Source organism: Pristiophorus japonicus, chromosome 3, assembly GCF_044704955.1.
Source record: "Pristiophorus japonicus isolate sPriJap1 chromosome 3, sPriJap1.hap1, whole genome shotgun sequence".
In the NCBI taxonomy this organism is placed as follows: Eukaryota; Metazoa; Chordata; class Chondrichthyes; family Pristiophoridae; genus Pristiophorus; species Pristiophorus japonicus.
The window spans coordinates 143958268-143976601 of NC_091979.1; the positions used below are offsets into that span (position 1 = coordinate 143958268).

Here is an 18334-nt window from a genome sequence, read left to right on the forward strand (position 1 = left end):
GAGTGGGGTAAACAAAGATGTTGGTGGGGGAGGGGATTCAGAGGCCTTGTGTGGGAGGAAATAAGAGGCTAGGGATGAGTGGGACAGGAAACAAAGGAGGAAATAGGGGGCTGGGGGGGGGGGGAAGAGAAAGAGGGAGACGAAGGCCTTGGGAGTTTGGGGGGGGGGGGGGGGGGCGGGGGGGAAATTGGAGGCCAAGGCTGGAATCTTACCGGCGCTGCGAGTATGAGTTTGAAGGCAGGCCAGCTGTTAAAATGGCTGTTATTGACAGTGGGGCAGAAGTCCGCTCTAAATCTGCCTCCTTATCAGTTTCCAAAGTGCCAGGTCCTGCTGCTGATTGCAGACACGGCACTAAATAGTGAGTTAGGCAATTTGATATTTAGAAAGCTGCTTAAACTCATTTAAGCAGCATTTAACCAAGTTTTTCAGCAGCTTCCTGTCGCTCGGGCTTCATGTCAGGTAAGTGTGTTGGGTTCTCAATGACTCCCCTTTGTTTTGACTAATTGACACCTGCCGACATGGCATAAAAGCTACCATTTCACAGCTGTTCACTTTCCAGAGGCCGAAGCCTACAGGATGTGGAAGACACTTTTGAGCTGCATGCAGTTTGAAGTTTGCAGTGAACTCTCTATCCATGTGTCACCTCCTTGGAGATATCTCTCACCACTGACGGATCGCTTCTGTCATCTCAACTTCAGCTGCCATCTATTCGAGCAGCATCAGTGCCCTTGAGAAAATCTCACCTTGGTCCATAGAATCCCACCACGATCAACCCCAACATCACTAAACACACCAGCATCACCACCAACACCACCAACCTTCTCTGCAATCACCTGATGCTGCACAGGACACAGGGCATCAGAACCCGACCACATTGCTGCCCGGGATACCAGGGATGGTCTCACCATGGCCACAGTTACTTCACTTGATGCTGTACATACTGGCTGCCACATGAAGTGCCAGGTTGGTACCATCCCACACCAGCACCATAAAGCATCCCTGCAATGACCAAGTCATTCCTTTCACACACATCACCATTGTGGGGGGGTACCCTTATGTCTCACCATTCACTTCAACTCACTAAGCAACTTCCAAAACTTCACACAAATCTATCCAAGAATGCAAAGTGTTCAAAATAAAGATTTCAATGTTTGAGAACACATTAGCAGAAACTCTACATGAACATTGACTAAAAGGCCCAAGTGCCTATCCTTGTGTGTTGTTTGTTGGTATGATTGGACAAGGTTGAGGACGAGGTGTGGCTAGTGAGATGGGGATGTGATAATGTAAGATAGAGAGGGGTGGCTGGAGCTGCAAGGTAACTTGGTGTAAGTGATGATGTGCAGGAGTAGGGTAGGGAAGAGTGATGGGGATGTGATGAGTGGCACAGCAGGATGATGTTGAGTGGGGCTTTTCAGTAATGTTTCATGATCTACTGATCTAAAGGTGCAGCAGTTATAATGGGTGACTTTAATATGCACATAGATTGGGTTAACCAAATTGGAAGCAATACGGTAGAGGAGGATTTCCTGGAGTGCATAAGGGATGGTTTTTTAGACCAATATGTCGAGGAACCAACTAGGGGGGAGGCCATCTTAGACTGGGTGTTGTGTAATGAGAGAGGATTAATTAGCAATCTCGTTGTGCGAGGCCCCTTGGGGAAGAGTGACCATAATATGGTGGAATTCTGCATTCGGATGGAGAATGAAACAGTTAATTCAGAGACCATGGTCCAGAACTTAAAGAAGGGTAACTTTGAAGGTATGAGGCGTGAATTGGCTAGGATAGATTGGCGAATGATACTGAAGGGGTTGACTGTGGATGGGCAATGGCAGACATTTAGAGACCGCATGGATGAACTACAACAATTGTACATTCCTGTCTGTCGTAAAAATAAAAAAGGGAAGGTGGCTCAACCGTGGCTATCAAGGGAAATCAGGGATAGCATTAAAGCCAAGGAAGTGGCATACAAATTGGCCAGAAATAGCAGAGAACCCGGGGACTGGGAGAAATTTAGAACTCAGCAGAGGAGGACAAAGGGTTTGATTAGGGCAGGGAAAATGGAGTACGAGAAGAAGCTTGCAGGGAACATTAAGACGGATTGCAAAAGTTTCTATAGATATGTAAAGAGAAAAAGGTTAGTAAAGACAAACGTAGGTCCCCTGCAGTCAGAATCAGGGGAAGTCATAACGGGGAACAAAGAAATGGCGGACCAATTGAACAAGTACTTTGGTTCGGTATTCACTGAGGAGGACACAAACAACCTTCCGGATATAAAAGGGGTCGGAGGGTCTAGTAAGGAGGAGGAACTGAGGGAAATCCTTATTAGTCGGGAAATTGTGTTGGGGAAATTGATGGGATTGAAGGCCGATAAATCCCCAGGGCCTGATGGACTGCATCCCAGAGTACTTAAGGAGGTGACCTTGGAAATAGTGGATGCATTGACAGTCATTTTCCAACATTCCATTGACTCTGGATCAGTTCCTATGGAGTGGAGGGTAGCCAATGTAACCCCACTTTTTAAAAAAGGAGGGAGAGAGAAAACAGGGAATTACATACCGGTCAGCCTGACATCGGTAGTGGGTAAAATGATGGAATCAATTATTAAGGATGTCATTGCAGTGCATTTGGAAAGAGGTAATATGATAGGTCCAAGTCAGCATGGATTTGTGAAAGGGAAATCATGCTTGACAAATCTTCTGGAATTTTTTGAGGATGTTTCCAGTAGAGTGGACAAGGGAGAACCAGTCGATGTGGTATATTTGGACTTTCAGAAGGCTTTCGACAAGGTCCCACACAAGAGATTAATGTGCAAAGTTAAAGCACATGGGATTGGGGGTAGTGTGCTGACATGGATTGAGAACTGGTTGTCAGACAGGAAGCAAAGAGTAGGAGTAAATGGGGACTTTTCAGAATGGCAGGCAGTGACTAGTGGGGTACCGCAAGGTTCTGTGCTGGGGCCCCAGCTGTTTACACTGTACATTAATGATTTAGACGAGGGGATTAAATATAGTATCTCCAAATTTGCGGATGACACTAAGTTGGGTAGCAGTGTGAGCTGCAAGGAGGATTCTATGAGGCTGCAGAGCGACTTGGATAGGTTAGGTGAGTGGGCAAATGCATGGCAGATGAAGTATAATGTGGATAAATGTGAGGTTATCCACTTTGGTGGTAAAAACAGAGAGACAGACTATTATCTGAATGGTGACAGATTAGGAAAAGGAGAGGTGCAACGAGACCTGGGTGTCATGGTACATCAGTCATTGAAGGTTGGCATGCAGGTACAGCAGGCGGTTAAGAAAGCAAATGGCATGTTGGCCTTCATAGCGAGGGGATTTGAGTACAAGGGCAGGGAGGTGTTGCTACAATTGTACAGGGCCTTGGTGAGGCCACACCTGGAGTATTGTGTACAGTTTTGGTCTCCTAACCTGAGGAAGGACATTCTTGCTATTGAGGGAGTGCAGCGAAGGTTCACCAGACTGATTCCCGGGATGGCGGGACTGACCCATCAAGAAAGACTGGATCAACTGGGCTTGTATTCACTGGAGTTCAGAAGAATGAGAGGGGACCTCATAGAAACGTTTAAAATTCTGACGGGGTTAGACAGGTTAGATGCAGGAAGAATGTTCCCAATGTTGGGGAAGTCCAGAACCAGGGGACACAGTCTAAGGATAAGGGGGAAGCCATTTAGGACTGAGATGAGGAGGAATTTCTTCACCCAGAGAGTGGTGAACCTGTGGAATTCTCTACCACAGAAAGTTGTTGAGGCCAATTCACTAAATATATTCAAAAAGGAGTTAGATGAAGTCCTTACTACTAGGGGAATCAAGGGGTATGGTGAGAAAGCAGGAATGGGGTACTGAAGTTGCATGTTCAACCATGAACTCATTGAATGGCGGTGCAGGCTAGAAGGGCCGAATGGCCTACTCCTGCACCTATTTTCTATGTTTCTATGAGACCATTGAAAAGTTTGCACCACTGCAGCCAGCTCCTCCTGACATCCCTGCTTGTGCCCTCCTGTGCAATGTACAACCAGGCTGCGTTGATGTCCTGGTGAGGTTTCTTCCACCCATTGGAAGGGAAGAAAACCTCCCCTATGTGCTGTGTCTCTCGCCATAAGCATCTGGAGGGAGTCACGGTAGAGCCTGGATGAGGCCGTGCACCTTTGTGCAGTCATTGTCAGTGTTTGCAGCACCTCAATGCTGCCGAACAACTGTCAAATCAATGTGGACATGGTCCCTTTAAGGAAATCAGCTGATGACATATCAAATGACATCATCAGACCCGCCTCCTTTTAATTGGCCGGGAACCTCGCAGGGTGGGCTTTATAAGTTCCATCAATGGAAGATTCTTCCATTCATTGCGGGCTGGAACGAGGAGTGGCTTCACCATCCGCCACATCCGCCGGCTGCACTGGTTTCACCACGGTTGGCATGATTGCGGCCCTTGTGTGGGAGGAAATAGATGGGGGGGGGGGGAAATCGGAGGCCTCGTGGGGAGGTCTCCGATTGCGGTAGGTGGGTGAGGCAGGGACGCTGGATCCAGGAAGCAAGTGTAAAGGCATTTCTGGATCCAGCTGACTTCGCTTTACTTTAGCTGGCAGGTCCTCCAAGGCTTGAGAAACCCGACCAGGCAGAGTTAAATTTTAAATGCTAGTTAAACTGAAGCACGCCAGCCTCGTTATATTTAAATGTGGGACCCGCCTCCTGGGAATGGGTTGGCTGCCTGCTCCCCATCCCACTCTGCTAAATGCAGAAATGGGAGTGCTGTGGTCAGGATTCAGTCTTTTAACACTTTAATCTCCCGCCCAACCTACCTGTTTTTTGGGGGCTAAAACTCCCCCTGCAATGTGACTTAAAAGGTAGAACAGCAATAATTATAAAATGCTCCGATTATTTTTAAGCAGGTGTACTTTGAGAACATTCTGCATTGTCAGCTCAATAAGTAAATTATTAGAATTTGTAACAGGCTGTGCAGCCCATTCAAATGTTTGCACATGTGCGTTTTGTCCATTTAAAAGCCAGTGAGCGGCCTGCCCGCTGCGTAGCTTAACGGGAACATTGCTTACTAGTACTTATGTACTTCCAACTGCTTTGGTCATGTCAGACCACTATGCAATTTTTTTGTTTTCAGGAGTAGCATAATACTTGGTAGCATTATAGAATGCAATAAAGATAGATGTTTCATGCCTGTGCATGTACAATTGTACAAGCAATGAGAGCCTTGGTACGTATTGGAAAAAGATGTGTCTATTTAATTAAAAACTTCACTTACTTAGACATTAATTATTCTGCCCCAAATTACCCACAAAGAGCAAGCTTAAAACTTGAACAACCACCACCACCTGCATTTTCCAAAAAAATGATCAAAAGGCCGTCATTTCTAGATTATTTTATTTCAAGTAACTTGCATTTAGAATTAGTAAGATTTGGCTGTAGAAAAGTCAATGAACAAAACATACAGTTTACCTGCATTAAAACAGTTTAAGAAGGAAAAGAAAAATAGTTAACAAAGGTTACTTACACTTCAGACACTGAAATCAGTTCAGTCTTTATGTAACCACTGGTCTTGGAGTCATCTACATCCATCGGCTCTGAAGCTAAAGGAGAAGAAACAAGGATCTTTAGGTCACTTTCTTGGTTCATAAATAAAAATATTATTCCTTCCCAGGAAATGGACATCTCCAAGGCCACCAAAGTTCCTTTATAAATTATCAAAGGACAGCCGGTAAGGAGTGGGCCAGAGGCCAGTTTTACTCTATAAAAATACATTGCATGGAATGGAGGTGTTTGATCTAGCAACCTGATTCAATTTGCAGTCAGGTCCAGAGAAAGGCAGCCCTCTAACTAAAAGTAAAGTATTTAACTACTTGAGAACAGTGCAAACCAAAAGGATGAGTGGCGAGATCAAGAAAGGATACCCCTAGCTAACATGTAAACGACAATGATATCAAAGGTGCACAGTGACTTGTAGACTGGATGTCCTCTTAGATGAATGTTCGGGTTCCTTCCCACCCCCCACCCCACCCCCCGAGCAGACATGAACTCTGCAGAAAATACTTCAACCACAGCAGAATATCGGCACAAAATCTTGCCAGATGGAGTTGCACATTATCACATTAAATTTGACTAACAGCCAAGTAAATTTTTTAATTATTTGTTACAAAAATTCTACACTATTTTCCCAGGCTGCATCAAAGGAAACAGAACAGCAGCAATTCCTAACAACTGCGAATAATGGGAATAAAATGGCTGACTGAAGTACTGAATAAAATTTTTTCCAAAATCAAAATTTGGGGGCAGTATACTTGGAACTCTATGGGCCCAAGTTTCTACATGATTCGCGCCTGATTTTTTAGGAGCAACTGGTGGAGAACGGACTATTTTAGAAATCGCAATTCTCCACATTTTTTTTTCCTGCAGTTCTAGTCAGGTAGAACAGTTCTAGTTTAGAACAGAATTTTTTCTTCAAAAGGGGGCGTGTCCGGCCACTGACGCCTGATTTGAAAGTTTCCACAGTGAAAACATACTCCAAACTAAAGTAGAATGGCGCCAGTGAAGATTTTTGTAGAACTGAAAAAACCTGTTCTACACATTAAAAAATCAGGCGCAGGTTACAAATTAGGCGTCCAGAACAGGGTGGGGGGGAAGGGAACTCATTAAATTCGACAATAAATCCTATTTTTTCTTCTACAAATATTATACAAATAAATCCAACCTAAATAAACATTTATAAGCCAAGAAAAGATTAAATAAACCATCTTCCTACCTGTGTGAAAGTGCTTCAGCCAGGGAGAATTCTGCAGCTGTTCGTGCCGCTGAGCGAGAGAGAGAGGGAGAGAAGGGAGGAGAGAGAGGGAGAGAAGGGAAGGGAGAGAGGGAGAAGAGAGAGGGAGGGGGAGAAGAGAGAGAGAGGGGAGGGAGGGAGAGGGAGGGGGAGAAGAAAAAGGGGGGGGGGGAGGGGGGGGGGATCGGAGAACAGGAGCGGGTGTCGGCTCGGGGGGGGGGGGGGGGAAGCGGGTATCGGGGCGGGGCGCGGGTCTCGGGGCGGGGGGAGAGCGGGTGTCGGGTCGGGGCGGGGGGGGGGGAGCGGGTCTCGGTCGGGGCGGGTCTCGGGTCGGGTCTGGTCGGACGGGGAGCAGGAGCTGGCCGTGGGAGGAGCCTCATTCACGCAGCCCCAGTGAGGCCATTGGGCCAGGGCTAGGGGCTGCGTGCTTCGGGCCCCTCCCACACAGTTCGGCGCCTGGAGCTACTGCACTTGCGTGCCGACTGTGGCGCGCATGTGCAGAGGTCTCGGCACTGTTTTCAGCGCCGGGACCTGGCTCCGCCCCCCCCCACAGCTCGTGCTGGCTGCGCCGAGTGCCAGAGGACCTGTAAGTCGGTGGAGAATACAGAGGATTTTTTTAGGCGCCGTTTTAGGCACGAAAAACGGGCACCCAGCTCGGAGGGGCGCCCGTTTTTTTTCTTGTGGAAACTTGGGCCCTATATGTCTAACCACTATGGAGAAACAAGTAGCAAAGCAAATGGAATGCAGAAATATATAGCCACAACATTTAAAACTGCCAATCAGAAGCAGTCATTTTCAAACTGTAGTCAGATCACCTCGAATAGGGTGTCCATTTCTAGTCAGTGAGACATTCAGCACTGGGGAAGGTTCAGAGAAGAGCCACAAGTTTGATCCCTAGTGTCATGAAAATGGTGACATGATAGGTCCAAGTCAGCATGGATTTGTGAAAGGAAGATCATGCTTGACAAATCTTCTGGAATTATTTGAGGATGTTTCCAATAAAGTGGACAAAGGAGTACCAGTTGATGTGGTATATTTGGACTTTCAGAAAGCTTTCGACAAGGTCCCACACAGGAGATTAATGTGCAAAGTTAAAGCACATGGGATTGGGGGTAGTGTGCTGACGTGGATTGAGAACTGGTTGTCAGACAGGAAGCAAAGAGTAGGAGTAAATGGGTACTTTTCGGAATGGCAGGCAGTGACTAGTGGGGTACCGCAGGGTTCTGTGCTGGGGCCCCAGCTGTTTACATTGTACATTAATGATTTAGACAAGGGGATTAAATGTAGTATCTCCAAATTTGCGGATGACACTAAGTTGGGTGGCAGTGTGAGCTGCGAGGAGGATGCTATGAGGCTACAGAGTGACTTGGATAGGTTAGGTGAATGGGCAAATGCGTGGCAGATGAAGTATAATGTGGATAAATGTGAGGTTATCCACTTTGGTGGTAAAAACAGAGAGACAGACTATTATCTGAATGGTGACAGATTAGGAAAAGGGAAGGTGCAACGAGACCTGGGTGTCATGGTACATCAGTCATTGAAGGTTGGCATGCAGGTACAGCAGGCAGTTAAGAAAGCAAATGGCATGTTGGCCTTCATAGCGAGGGGATTTGAGTACAGGGGCAGGGAGGTGTTGCTACAGTTGTACAGGGCCTTGGTGAGGCCACACCTGGAGTATTGTGTACAGTTTTGGTCTCCTAACTTGAGGAAGGACATTCTTGCTATTGAGGGAGTGCAGCGAAGATTCACCAGACTGATTCCCGGGATGGTGGGACTGACCTATCAAGAAAGACTAGATCAACTGGGCTTGTATTCACTGGAGTTCAGAAGAGTGAGAGGGGACCTCATAGAAACGTTTAAAATTCTGATGGGTTTGGACAGGTTGGATGCAGGAAGAATGTTCCCAATGTTGGGGAAGTCCAGAACCAGGGGTCACAGTCTAAGGATAAGGGGTAAGCCATTTAGGACCGAGATAAGGAGAAACTTCTTCACCCAGAGAGTGGTGAACCTGTGGAATTCTCTACCACAGGAAGTAGTTGAGGCCAATTCACTAAATATATTCAAAAGGGAGTTAGATGAAGTCCTTACTACTCGGGGGATCAAGGGGTATGGCGTGAAAGCAGGAAGGGGGTACTGAAGTTTCATGTTCAGCCATGAACTCATTGAATGGCGGTGCAGGCTAGAAGGGCTGAATGGCCTGCTCCTGCACCTATTTTCTATGTTTCTATGTCAGAGGAAAGATTGGAGAAGTTTGGGCTTTTCAGCCTTGAAAGAAGGTAACTGAAAAAGTTAGTTATGCAACTTAGTGGCAGGAAGGAAAAAGTCAATCTGGAAAATTATTGCAAATTAAATTCTGAGCATAGGACAGAGACACAGTAGCAAAAGTCAAATTTAGGACTAATGTCAGGAAGGAAAAGGATATAGAATGCATAGAATGGATTTCCAATTATTGATCACTCTAGCTCCTTCCAGACACAACAGAGCGAAATACTCTGGAATCATTTAAGGAACAACAACTGGGTGCACGATGGGGGTGGGGGGACTATAGGGTTTTTGTGAATGGATGAGGGAAATAAAATCAAAATGGGAAAACTTGGAGATACTTACAAAACAGTTGCAGGTATCTCACACACAGGCTGCGATGTGCTATTCTCAATAATACCTTGGTTGGTTGTGAAATTGAACATTTTTAGCACTGAAAAGGTGCGACATTTGGAAGGTGATTTTTGTTCTTTTTCCAACACATTCCAGAATTCATCCTCACTCCTCCCCCAATAGTTCCTAGTTAGAACCAACTGAACAGCACAAACTCAAAAGCAATTTACCATGATATAGTAGCCGATACCATAACGACATACCATAATGAAGAAAACTTGTAACTGCCGATCAGTAGGCAGTAATGTCATACTTAGTTGTTGGTAATAAAATGAAAGAAAAATAAAATAAAAAACCTCATATTCACACTAAACATGGCAGAACTCAAGCCACAATGTAATCAGCTAATCGATGTTCCCAAAAAATATACACAAACTGTCTGGGACAGGCGCATAGCTGAAGCATGTTGTAATCTCATACACCTGCCCTTCTAATCCCTCGGGACCTTTACTATGCTTTGCACTGTCTTCCGTCATTCCCTTAGCTCTGGGCTTCGTTTTTTTGACAGATCGGCTCCAAAGCAGACCCACCCCACCCATTTCTCCCCCCCCCCACCCCCCAATACCACTTCCCCTCCCTCGCCATGTCTTGCCAGCTGCCGTGAATTCAGAGACACACTGAACTCGGTGTTTGCTGAACAACGCTGCCTGGTGTATTTCTGATCCCGCAGAAAACAGACACTTCCACTCGAAACATTATTTAAAAAATAAACCCAATTGGATTGCAGAGGATTGGATTGGATTGTTTCACGTCTGTTTGACTGGAGTAACTGACCAGTACCTGTGTAACACGCCGATGGCTAATTTTATGAGTGGTAGGAAATTAATTTTGTAACATATGTAACACCACTCAGGAAGAAGCCATTGGAGTCATGCCCACTTAGCTATTCATTGCTGAACATGAGTTATTTCTAGGAAATGTTCCCCGTCGCCCCCCCACCTCCCTTTACTGATGCTGGCAGTAGCTGGGCCGTGGAGAGGGGGGAGGGGGGGGGGAGGGGTTGCGTCCGTGCAATGTGGTGTCACTGTGTGTACAGAATGACCTGAGGGGTGGGGGGGGGGGGGGGGGGGGGGGAAGAAGGGAGTCAGTCACTGTTGTTTAGAGCGACCCGAGGTGGGGGGAGAAGGGTGTCAGTCACTAGGTGGACATCCAAGTAACCAGAAGGCTTTCGACAAGGTCTCACACAAGAGACCTTGTGCAAAGTTAAAGCACATGGGATTGGGGGTAGTGTGCTGACGTGGATTGAGAACTGGTTGTCAGACAGGAAGCAAAGAGTAGGAGTAAATGGATACTTTTCAGAATGGCAGGCAGTGACTAGTGGGGTACCGCAAGGTTCTGTGCTGGGGCTCCAGCTGTTTACACTGTACATTAATGATTTAGACGAGGGGATTAAATGTAGTATCTCCAAATTTGCGGATGACATTAAGTTGGGTGGCAGTGTGAGCTGCGAGGAGGATGCTATGAGGCTGCAGAGTGACTTGGATAGGTTAGGTGAGTGGGCAAATGCATGGCAGATGAAGTATAATGTGGATAAATGTGAGGTTATCCACTTTGGTGGTAAAAACAGAGAGACAGACTATTATCTGAATGGTGACAGATTAGGAAAAGGGGAGGTGCAACGAGACCTGGGTGTCATGGTACATCAGTCATTGAAGGTTGGCATGCAGGTACAGCAGGCGGTTAAGAAAGCAAATGGCATGTTGGCCTTCATAGCGAGGGGATTTGAGTACAGGGACAGGGAGGTGTTGCTACAGTTGTACAGGGCCTTGGTGAGGCCACACCTGGAGTATTGCGTACAGTTTTGATCTGACAGGAAGGACATTCTTGCTATTGAGGGAGTGCAGCGAAGGTTCACCAGACTGATTCCCAGGATGGCGGGACTGACCTATCAAGAAAGACTGGATCAACTGGGCTTGTATTCACTGGAGTTCAGAAGAATGGGAGGGGACCTCATAGAAACGTTTAAAATTCTGATGGGTTTAGACAGGTTAGATGCAGGAAGAATGTTCCCAATGTTGGGGAAATCCAGAACCAGGGGTAAGCCATTTGGGACCGAGATGAGGAGAAACTTCTTCACCCAGAGAGTGGTGAACCTGTGGAATTCTGTACCACAGAAAGTTGTTGAGGCCAATTCACTAAATATATTCAAAAGGGAGTTAGATGAAGTCCTTATTACTAGGGGGATCAAGGGATATGGCGAGAAAGCAGGAATGGGGTACTGAAGTTGCATGTTCAGCCTTGAACTCATTGAATGGCGGTGCAGGCTAGAAGGGCCGAATGGCCTACTCCTGCACCTATTTTCTATGTTTCTATGATTGACCCACAATTGGCACAAAGAATTTCTGTTAACGATTCACCTTTTTAAATGAAACCTGCTTGCTCCACTTAAGTGATAAAATACCGAGGCTCTGATTTTCAAATCGATGTAACGTGCAAGTTAATTTTGTTCTTACAGTTCCATCACAGCTTCCATTTAAAACAGCAACAGACAATTGATATAATGTTAAGTTATTTAAGTTCTCAGCTCTTGAAAAAGTCCAATCCTATCACGGTGATCATTATTTAAACTTGCAAAAAAATCCCACTTTGTTACACGGGTACAGCTATACTTACGATCTTTCGGCCTGGAGTAATACTTTCCAAATGCTTGATCTTTGGGAACCTCAGGATACAAATACTTCAATGGATTTTCAGGAATATTTTCAGCTGCCATAACTTTGTAATTGCGAATGATGTCTGGGAAGGTAACAGCTGACAGTTGATGCTTTGTGTATGGCTCTACTGAGTGAAATTGTGACTCATCTGGAAAGAAAAGCATTCAGACATTTGCAAGTTTTGAAGAAAATACACAAATTTTCACCCTAGATGTAGCCTTTGTGTAACAGGTGCCTAAGTATGGTAGACAATTTAAGGGACATTCTCAACCCTATGGATTTTGGTACATGAGCGTGTTTAAAAAAAAAATAGTCTTTTTTTAAAAACAATCCCATATACACAGTAAGGAACAGGAAAAAAAATCATCGGCATTTGGTTTTCATGCGCTCAATTTTTAAACTTTGAAGTCAGTGTACTTTATTGTGAATTTGACCACAGCTTTATTTTTCCCCATTTGTGGATTCTTTAATGATTTTGAACTTTTACGTGGTTTGAAAAAATTACCAGACATTGGCGTATCTGGAAATAATTATAGATTGCCTCAGAAGCCCTCTTTATAATATGGCACAATTTAATTAATAAGTAAGTTGCCCATTTCTTTTGGAGGTTGAGGCCACAATCCTGGTGGGGTTCATATGCACCCTAGTACCCCCATTCTAATCAGCAATACAACCACTAAGAATCGCCAGGTCCCTCGGGAATGCTGGAACACAGGAGCTTCTGATGTTGGTATTCCCCAGCCCATCCTGCAACAAAGGTCTAATAAAGAGGTGGGTGAAGGCTCTGTCCTCTGCAAGGCCCAGTGGAAATCCTGACATGTGTACCTGGGTCTCAGCCCAATATACAGCCTTTCAAGTGCCACGGATGAATCAAGCTATTACTTTAAATTATGTAAACTTATATATTCAGGTTTGTTAATAACCTCAAGCTCCAAAAAAGCACTGGTTTTCCATAGTGAATTTAAGATTTCCTCATCTTTAAATAAACAGTTGATGGAAATTGAAGAGATTTTGTTTAGCTTGAATTTTTTCTCAATTATTGCATCAACTCTAATAATAGCTCGTTAAGAGAAGCATCACTAATAATTTGCCATTTTGGAATCTGGAGCATCAGTAAAGTGTAAACTAAATTCAATTTGCATCACTGTCATTTAGGAAAAAAAAAGTGCCTTCTTAGGAGACTAACAAAATCTGAACAATTTAAATTTCTGGCCAACCAAGAGACTTGTCTGCCTGTAGAATTTAATCCACTCACCATTTAGTGATATTTCCACCCAGGTAAAAGTAATGGCACCTTCTCTGCTGCTCTCACTGAACCTCAGTAAAAATGTACCCGGCTGCCTGTCCTTCAGCAAAGCACGTTCTTTTTCCTTACTCACAAATCCCATGATCCACCTGAAATGATCAAAACTAAATTTAGTTTCCTCTCATTTTATGTTGTTTAAAAACAGGTGGTACAGACAAATATCTACTCCATGAATATACATAGTTGTTATACAAGCTTTATATTATGGCCAATACTGTTTTACTTACCCATCATTCCAAAGAAGTAGAAGGTGCTTTTTGATTAACTCTAAAATCCCTTCAATCCAGAGCCAAAATGAGAAGGGCTTTTCATTTAGATTCTCCTGAAATATCATAGAAAGTAATCAAAAGGATTTAGAGGAATAAGCAATTTTAAAATTCAATTAGCAGCAATAACTTTGAAGAGTTAACTAGTTACCTTACAAAATCTTGTCCATGGAATTGAATTTTCATTGAAACAATTATTTGGACCTAATACATAGACAGACCAATTTTGTAAGTTTAATGATTTTCACATTTTGCAATGCATTTTTAAATAATGCATAGGCTTAAAAATTGCATTTTTCCTAAGGTGATATGATTGCAAAGTCATACGTGTTCTACTAGTTACTCTTTTCCTTTCTTTTGTACTGTACACGGTGATGCATTTAAAAGACATATTAGACATCATCTATTTTGCTCCACCTATGACATGTAGTTTTTAAAAAAAAAATCAAGACTAAATTCTTACAGGTAGAGGAAATGTTTTTCTTTTTACACAGCTACAACCCAACAACAGTTAAGAGTTAACAACACTTAATATGAACAGTAAACGTAATTCACTCAGCTGTATACATGTTCGGTGATGACCATTATGTTAAGACTGAATAAACAATGTTCAATTAACTTTTGTAGTCAATCCATAAATACTGAGCATTTCAAAATAGTAACTAGGACAAATACATAGCACCCAATCTTCATTAATAAGTTATGCATCAACTAGAAAATTGACTATTAAAATATCTTTGATATACTAGACAAAATGTTATTAGAGTTCTTTATCACTGGGAGGGGGTGCAAATGTCCAACCTTTGTATTGAAATAACTGAACTCTAAGTGGGACCACACAAAGGCCTCAATTTTCCCCAAAGCATTTTTTGGCGTACTTGAAGAGTTATGCCCGATTTTTTTGGGCCCAAGTATACCAAAAAATAATGTTCTAAGTTTCCCTGTTGGATTTCTTCATTTTGGCATCTCTCTCACTTTCTGTGGGACCAGACTGTGTGTGTGTGAACCGGGGTCGGAGAATGCAATCGGACTGTGTGTGTGAACCAGGGGGGACTGAGAATGGGACGGGACAACCCTTGGGCGGAGTTGAAGGTAAGTTGTTGCTATGTGTTTTTCAATTCTTTCACTGTCCGGGCATCTGCTGCGCCGCTTTCCTTAACTCTTAAGGTTTTTCTAATCTGGCCTAATCAGAACTGGAGTAACTCTCAGCTGGCCAAACTTCCCTAAATGGCCAGAATTGGCATAGGTGGCTGGTTATGCCCACTTTGGCTGAAAACAAAACTGACTTAAAAAAAATCGTAACTAACTGAGTTACCCTGGTGCAAATTGATTGGGGAAACTGTGGTTTTTCAATTTAGGCCAAAAAGAGCAGCCTGCTCAAAATAACGGCACAAACCACTGGGGAAAATTGAGCCCATTGTCTGTATCTCTTCCTAGCAACGAATGCCGTGGCTCACTCATTCTGGAGGAACAAAGGCTCATCCAAAATGCATTATATATGGAGTCAATGTGCAAGAGGAATTTCTTCAATTAAATGTTGTCACCCTCAGAGCTTTGAATGACCACCAGGGTACTTTCCCTGCATATCCCAACTCCAAAAAAAACAACAATGAGAGGAGACATGGATGATTCTGTTCTTTCCTGATGCTAGTAGGAATTGCTGTCCCTTCCACGTCAGACTAGTATGAAATGCTTTTCCTCAACATCTTTGGTTACTGATCTTCAAGATCTTACCTAGCAACTTCTCACCCAGCATGCTAAGCTGCTCAGTGTTAAGGCCTCGCTTGGTGACAGAGGAGAACTGCCAACTCAGTACCTCAGACAGTTGGCTCCACATGGCAGCTGGAGGGTTGGAGAAAAAAGCCAAAGTCTGAGAAAGAAGCAAAACTTTGTTAAGAATAGAAAACATACATTATAATGGATCATGTACAATGAACGTGACAACTTTTAAATTCTGCACAATTTTATCTGTCCCAAATCTTTCCCAATTTTTTTTTCACCTTCACAATTCTAATAAAGAACATAATAGGAGCAGGAGTAGGCCAATTGGCCCCTTGAGCCTGCTCCGTCATTCAATAAGATCATGGACTCAGCTCCATTTTCCTGCCCGCTCCCCATAACCCTTTACTCCCTTTTCACTCAAAAATCTGCCTATTTCCACCTTAAATATATTCAATGACCCAGCCTCCACAGTTCTCTGGGGCAAAGAATTCCATAGATTTTCAACCCTCAGAAGAAATTTCTCCTCATCTCAGTTTTAAATGGGCGGCCCCTTATTCTAAGACTATGTCCCCTAGTTTTAGTTTCCCCTATGAGTGGAAATATCCTCTCTGCATCCACTTTGTCGAGCCCCCTCATTATCTTATAAGTTTCAATAAGATCACCTCTCATTCTTCTGAACTCCAATGAGTATAGGCCCAACCTACACAACCTATCTTCATAAGTCAACCCCATCATCTACGGAATCAACCTAAGTGAACCTTCTCTGAACAGCTTCCAATGTAAGTATATCCTTCCTTAAATACGGAGACCAAAACTGTACTCAGTACTCCAGATGTGGCCTTACCAATGCCCTGTAGAAGGACTTCTCTGCTTTTAAACAGGGTGGATAAAGGGGAACCAGTGAATGTGGTGCATTTGGACTTCCAGAGGCATTTGACAAGCTTCCACATAAAAGGTTACTGCACTAGATAAAAGTTCACAGGGTTGGGAGTAATATATTAGCATGGATAGAGGATTGGCTAACTAACAGAAAACAGAGTCAGGATAAATGGTTCATTCTCTAGTTGGCAACCAGTAACTAGAGTGGGGGGGGGGGGGGGGGGGGCACAGGGATCAGTGCTGGGACTCCAACTATTCACAATCTATATTAACGACTTGGAAGAAGGGACTGAGTGTAACGTAGCCAAGTTTGCTGACGATACAAAGAGGGGAGGAAAAGCAATGTGTGAGGAGGACACAAAAAATCTGCAAAGGAATATAGACATGATAAGTGAGTGGGCAAAAATTTGGCAGATGGAGTATAATGTTGGAAAGTGTGAGGTCATGCACTTTGGCAGAAAAAAAATCAAAGAGCAAGTTATTATTTAAATGGAGAAAGATTGCAAAGTGCCGCAGTACAGCAGGACCTGGAGGTACTTGTGCATGAAACACATGTATGTATGCAGGTACAGCACATGATCAGGAAGGCCAATGGTATCTTGGTCTTTATTGCAATGGGGATGGAGTATAAAAGCAGGGAAGTCTTGCTACAGCTATACAAGGTATTGGTGAGGCCACACCTGGAATACTGTGTGCAGTTTTGGTTTCCATATTTACAAAAGGATACACTTGCTTTGGAAGCAGTTCAGAAAAGGTTCACTAGGTTGATTCCGGGGATGAGGGGGTTGACTTATGAGGAAAGGTTGAGTAGGTTGGGCCTCTACTCATTGGAATTCAGAAGAATGAGAGGTGATCTTATAGAAACGTATAAGATTATGAGGGGGCTTGACAAGGTGGATGCAGAGAGGATGTTTCCACTGATGGGGGAGACTAGAACTAGAGGGCATGATCTTAGAATAAGGGGCCACCCATTTAAAACAGAGATGAGGAGGAATTTCTTCTCTCAAATAGTTGTAAGTCTGTGGAATTTGCTGCCTCGGAGAGCTGTGGAAGCTTGGGCATTGAATAAATTTAAGACAGAAATAGACAGTTTCTTGAGCGATAAGGGGATAAGGGGTTATGGGGAGCGAGCGGTGAAGTGGAGCGGAGTCCATGATCAGATCAGCTATGATCTTATTGAATTGCGGAGCAGGCTCGAGGGGCTTATGGCCTACTCCTGTTCCTATTTCTTATGTTCTTATACTCTATCCCCCTTGCAATAAAGGCCAACATTCCATTTGCCTTCCTGATTACTTGCTGTACCTGCATACTAACTTTTTATGTTTAATGCACAAGGACCCCCAGGTCCCTCTGCACTGCAGCACTTTGCAATTTTGCTCCATTTAAATTATAATTTGCTTTTCTATCATTTCTGCCAAAGTGGATAACCGCACATTTTCCCACATTATACTCCATCTGCCAAATTTTTGCCCACTCACTTAGCCTGTCTATATCCCTTTGCAGATTATTTGTGACCTCCTCACAATTTGCTTTCCCATCCATGTTTGTATCATCAGCAAACTTGGCTACGTAATACTCGGTTCCTCCATCCAAGTCTTTAATGTAGATTGTAAATAGTTGAGTACCCAACACCAATCCCTGCGGCACCCCACTAGTCACTGATTGCCAATCAGAAAATTACCCATTTATCACGACTCACTGTTTTCTGTTTGTTAGCCAAACCTCTACCCAAGCCAATATATTAACCCCAAACCCTTGAGCTTTTATCTTGTGCAGTAACCTCTTATGTGGCACCTTATCGAATGCCTTATAGAAATCCAAATACACCACATCCACAAGTTCCCCCTTATCTACCCTGCTCGATACATCTTCAAAGAACTCCAGCAAATTTATCAAACATGATTTCCCTTTCATAAAACCATGCTGACTTTGCTTGATTGAATCATGCTTTTCCAAATGTCCTGCTACTGCTTCCTTAATAATGGATTTCAGCATTTTCCCAACGACAGATGTTAGGCTAACTGGTCTATAGCTTCCTGCTTTTTGTCTGCCTCTTTTTTTTTTTT

General features: G+C 43.9%; 1 protein-coding gene across 5 annotated transcripts in view; it reads right to left on the minus strand.

Moving 5' to 3' along the window:
- LOC139259926 (signal transducer and activator of transcription 1-alpha/beta-like) overlaps positions 1–18334 on the minus strand; it is an 82151-nt gene that overhangs the window by 20179 nt on the left and 43638 nt on the right. For all 5 annotated transcript variants that reach the window (XM_070875881.1, XM_070875878.1, XM_070875883.1 and 2 more), the window contains exons 17-22: positions 15402–15537; positions 13819–13871; positions 13629–13723; positions 13351–13490; positions 12055–12243; positions 5524–5599 (exon numbers count right to left, since the gene is read on the minus strand). In XM_070875881.1, the coding sequence (XP_070731982.1) occupies positions 5524–5599; positions 12055–12243; positions 13351–13490; positions 13629–13723; positions 13819–13871; positions 15402–15537 (689 nt within the window). The remainder of the gene's footprint in view (positions 1–5523; positions 5600–12054; positions 12244–13350; positions 13491–13628; positions 13724–13818; positions 13872–15401; positions 15538–18334) is intronic.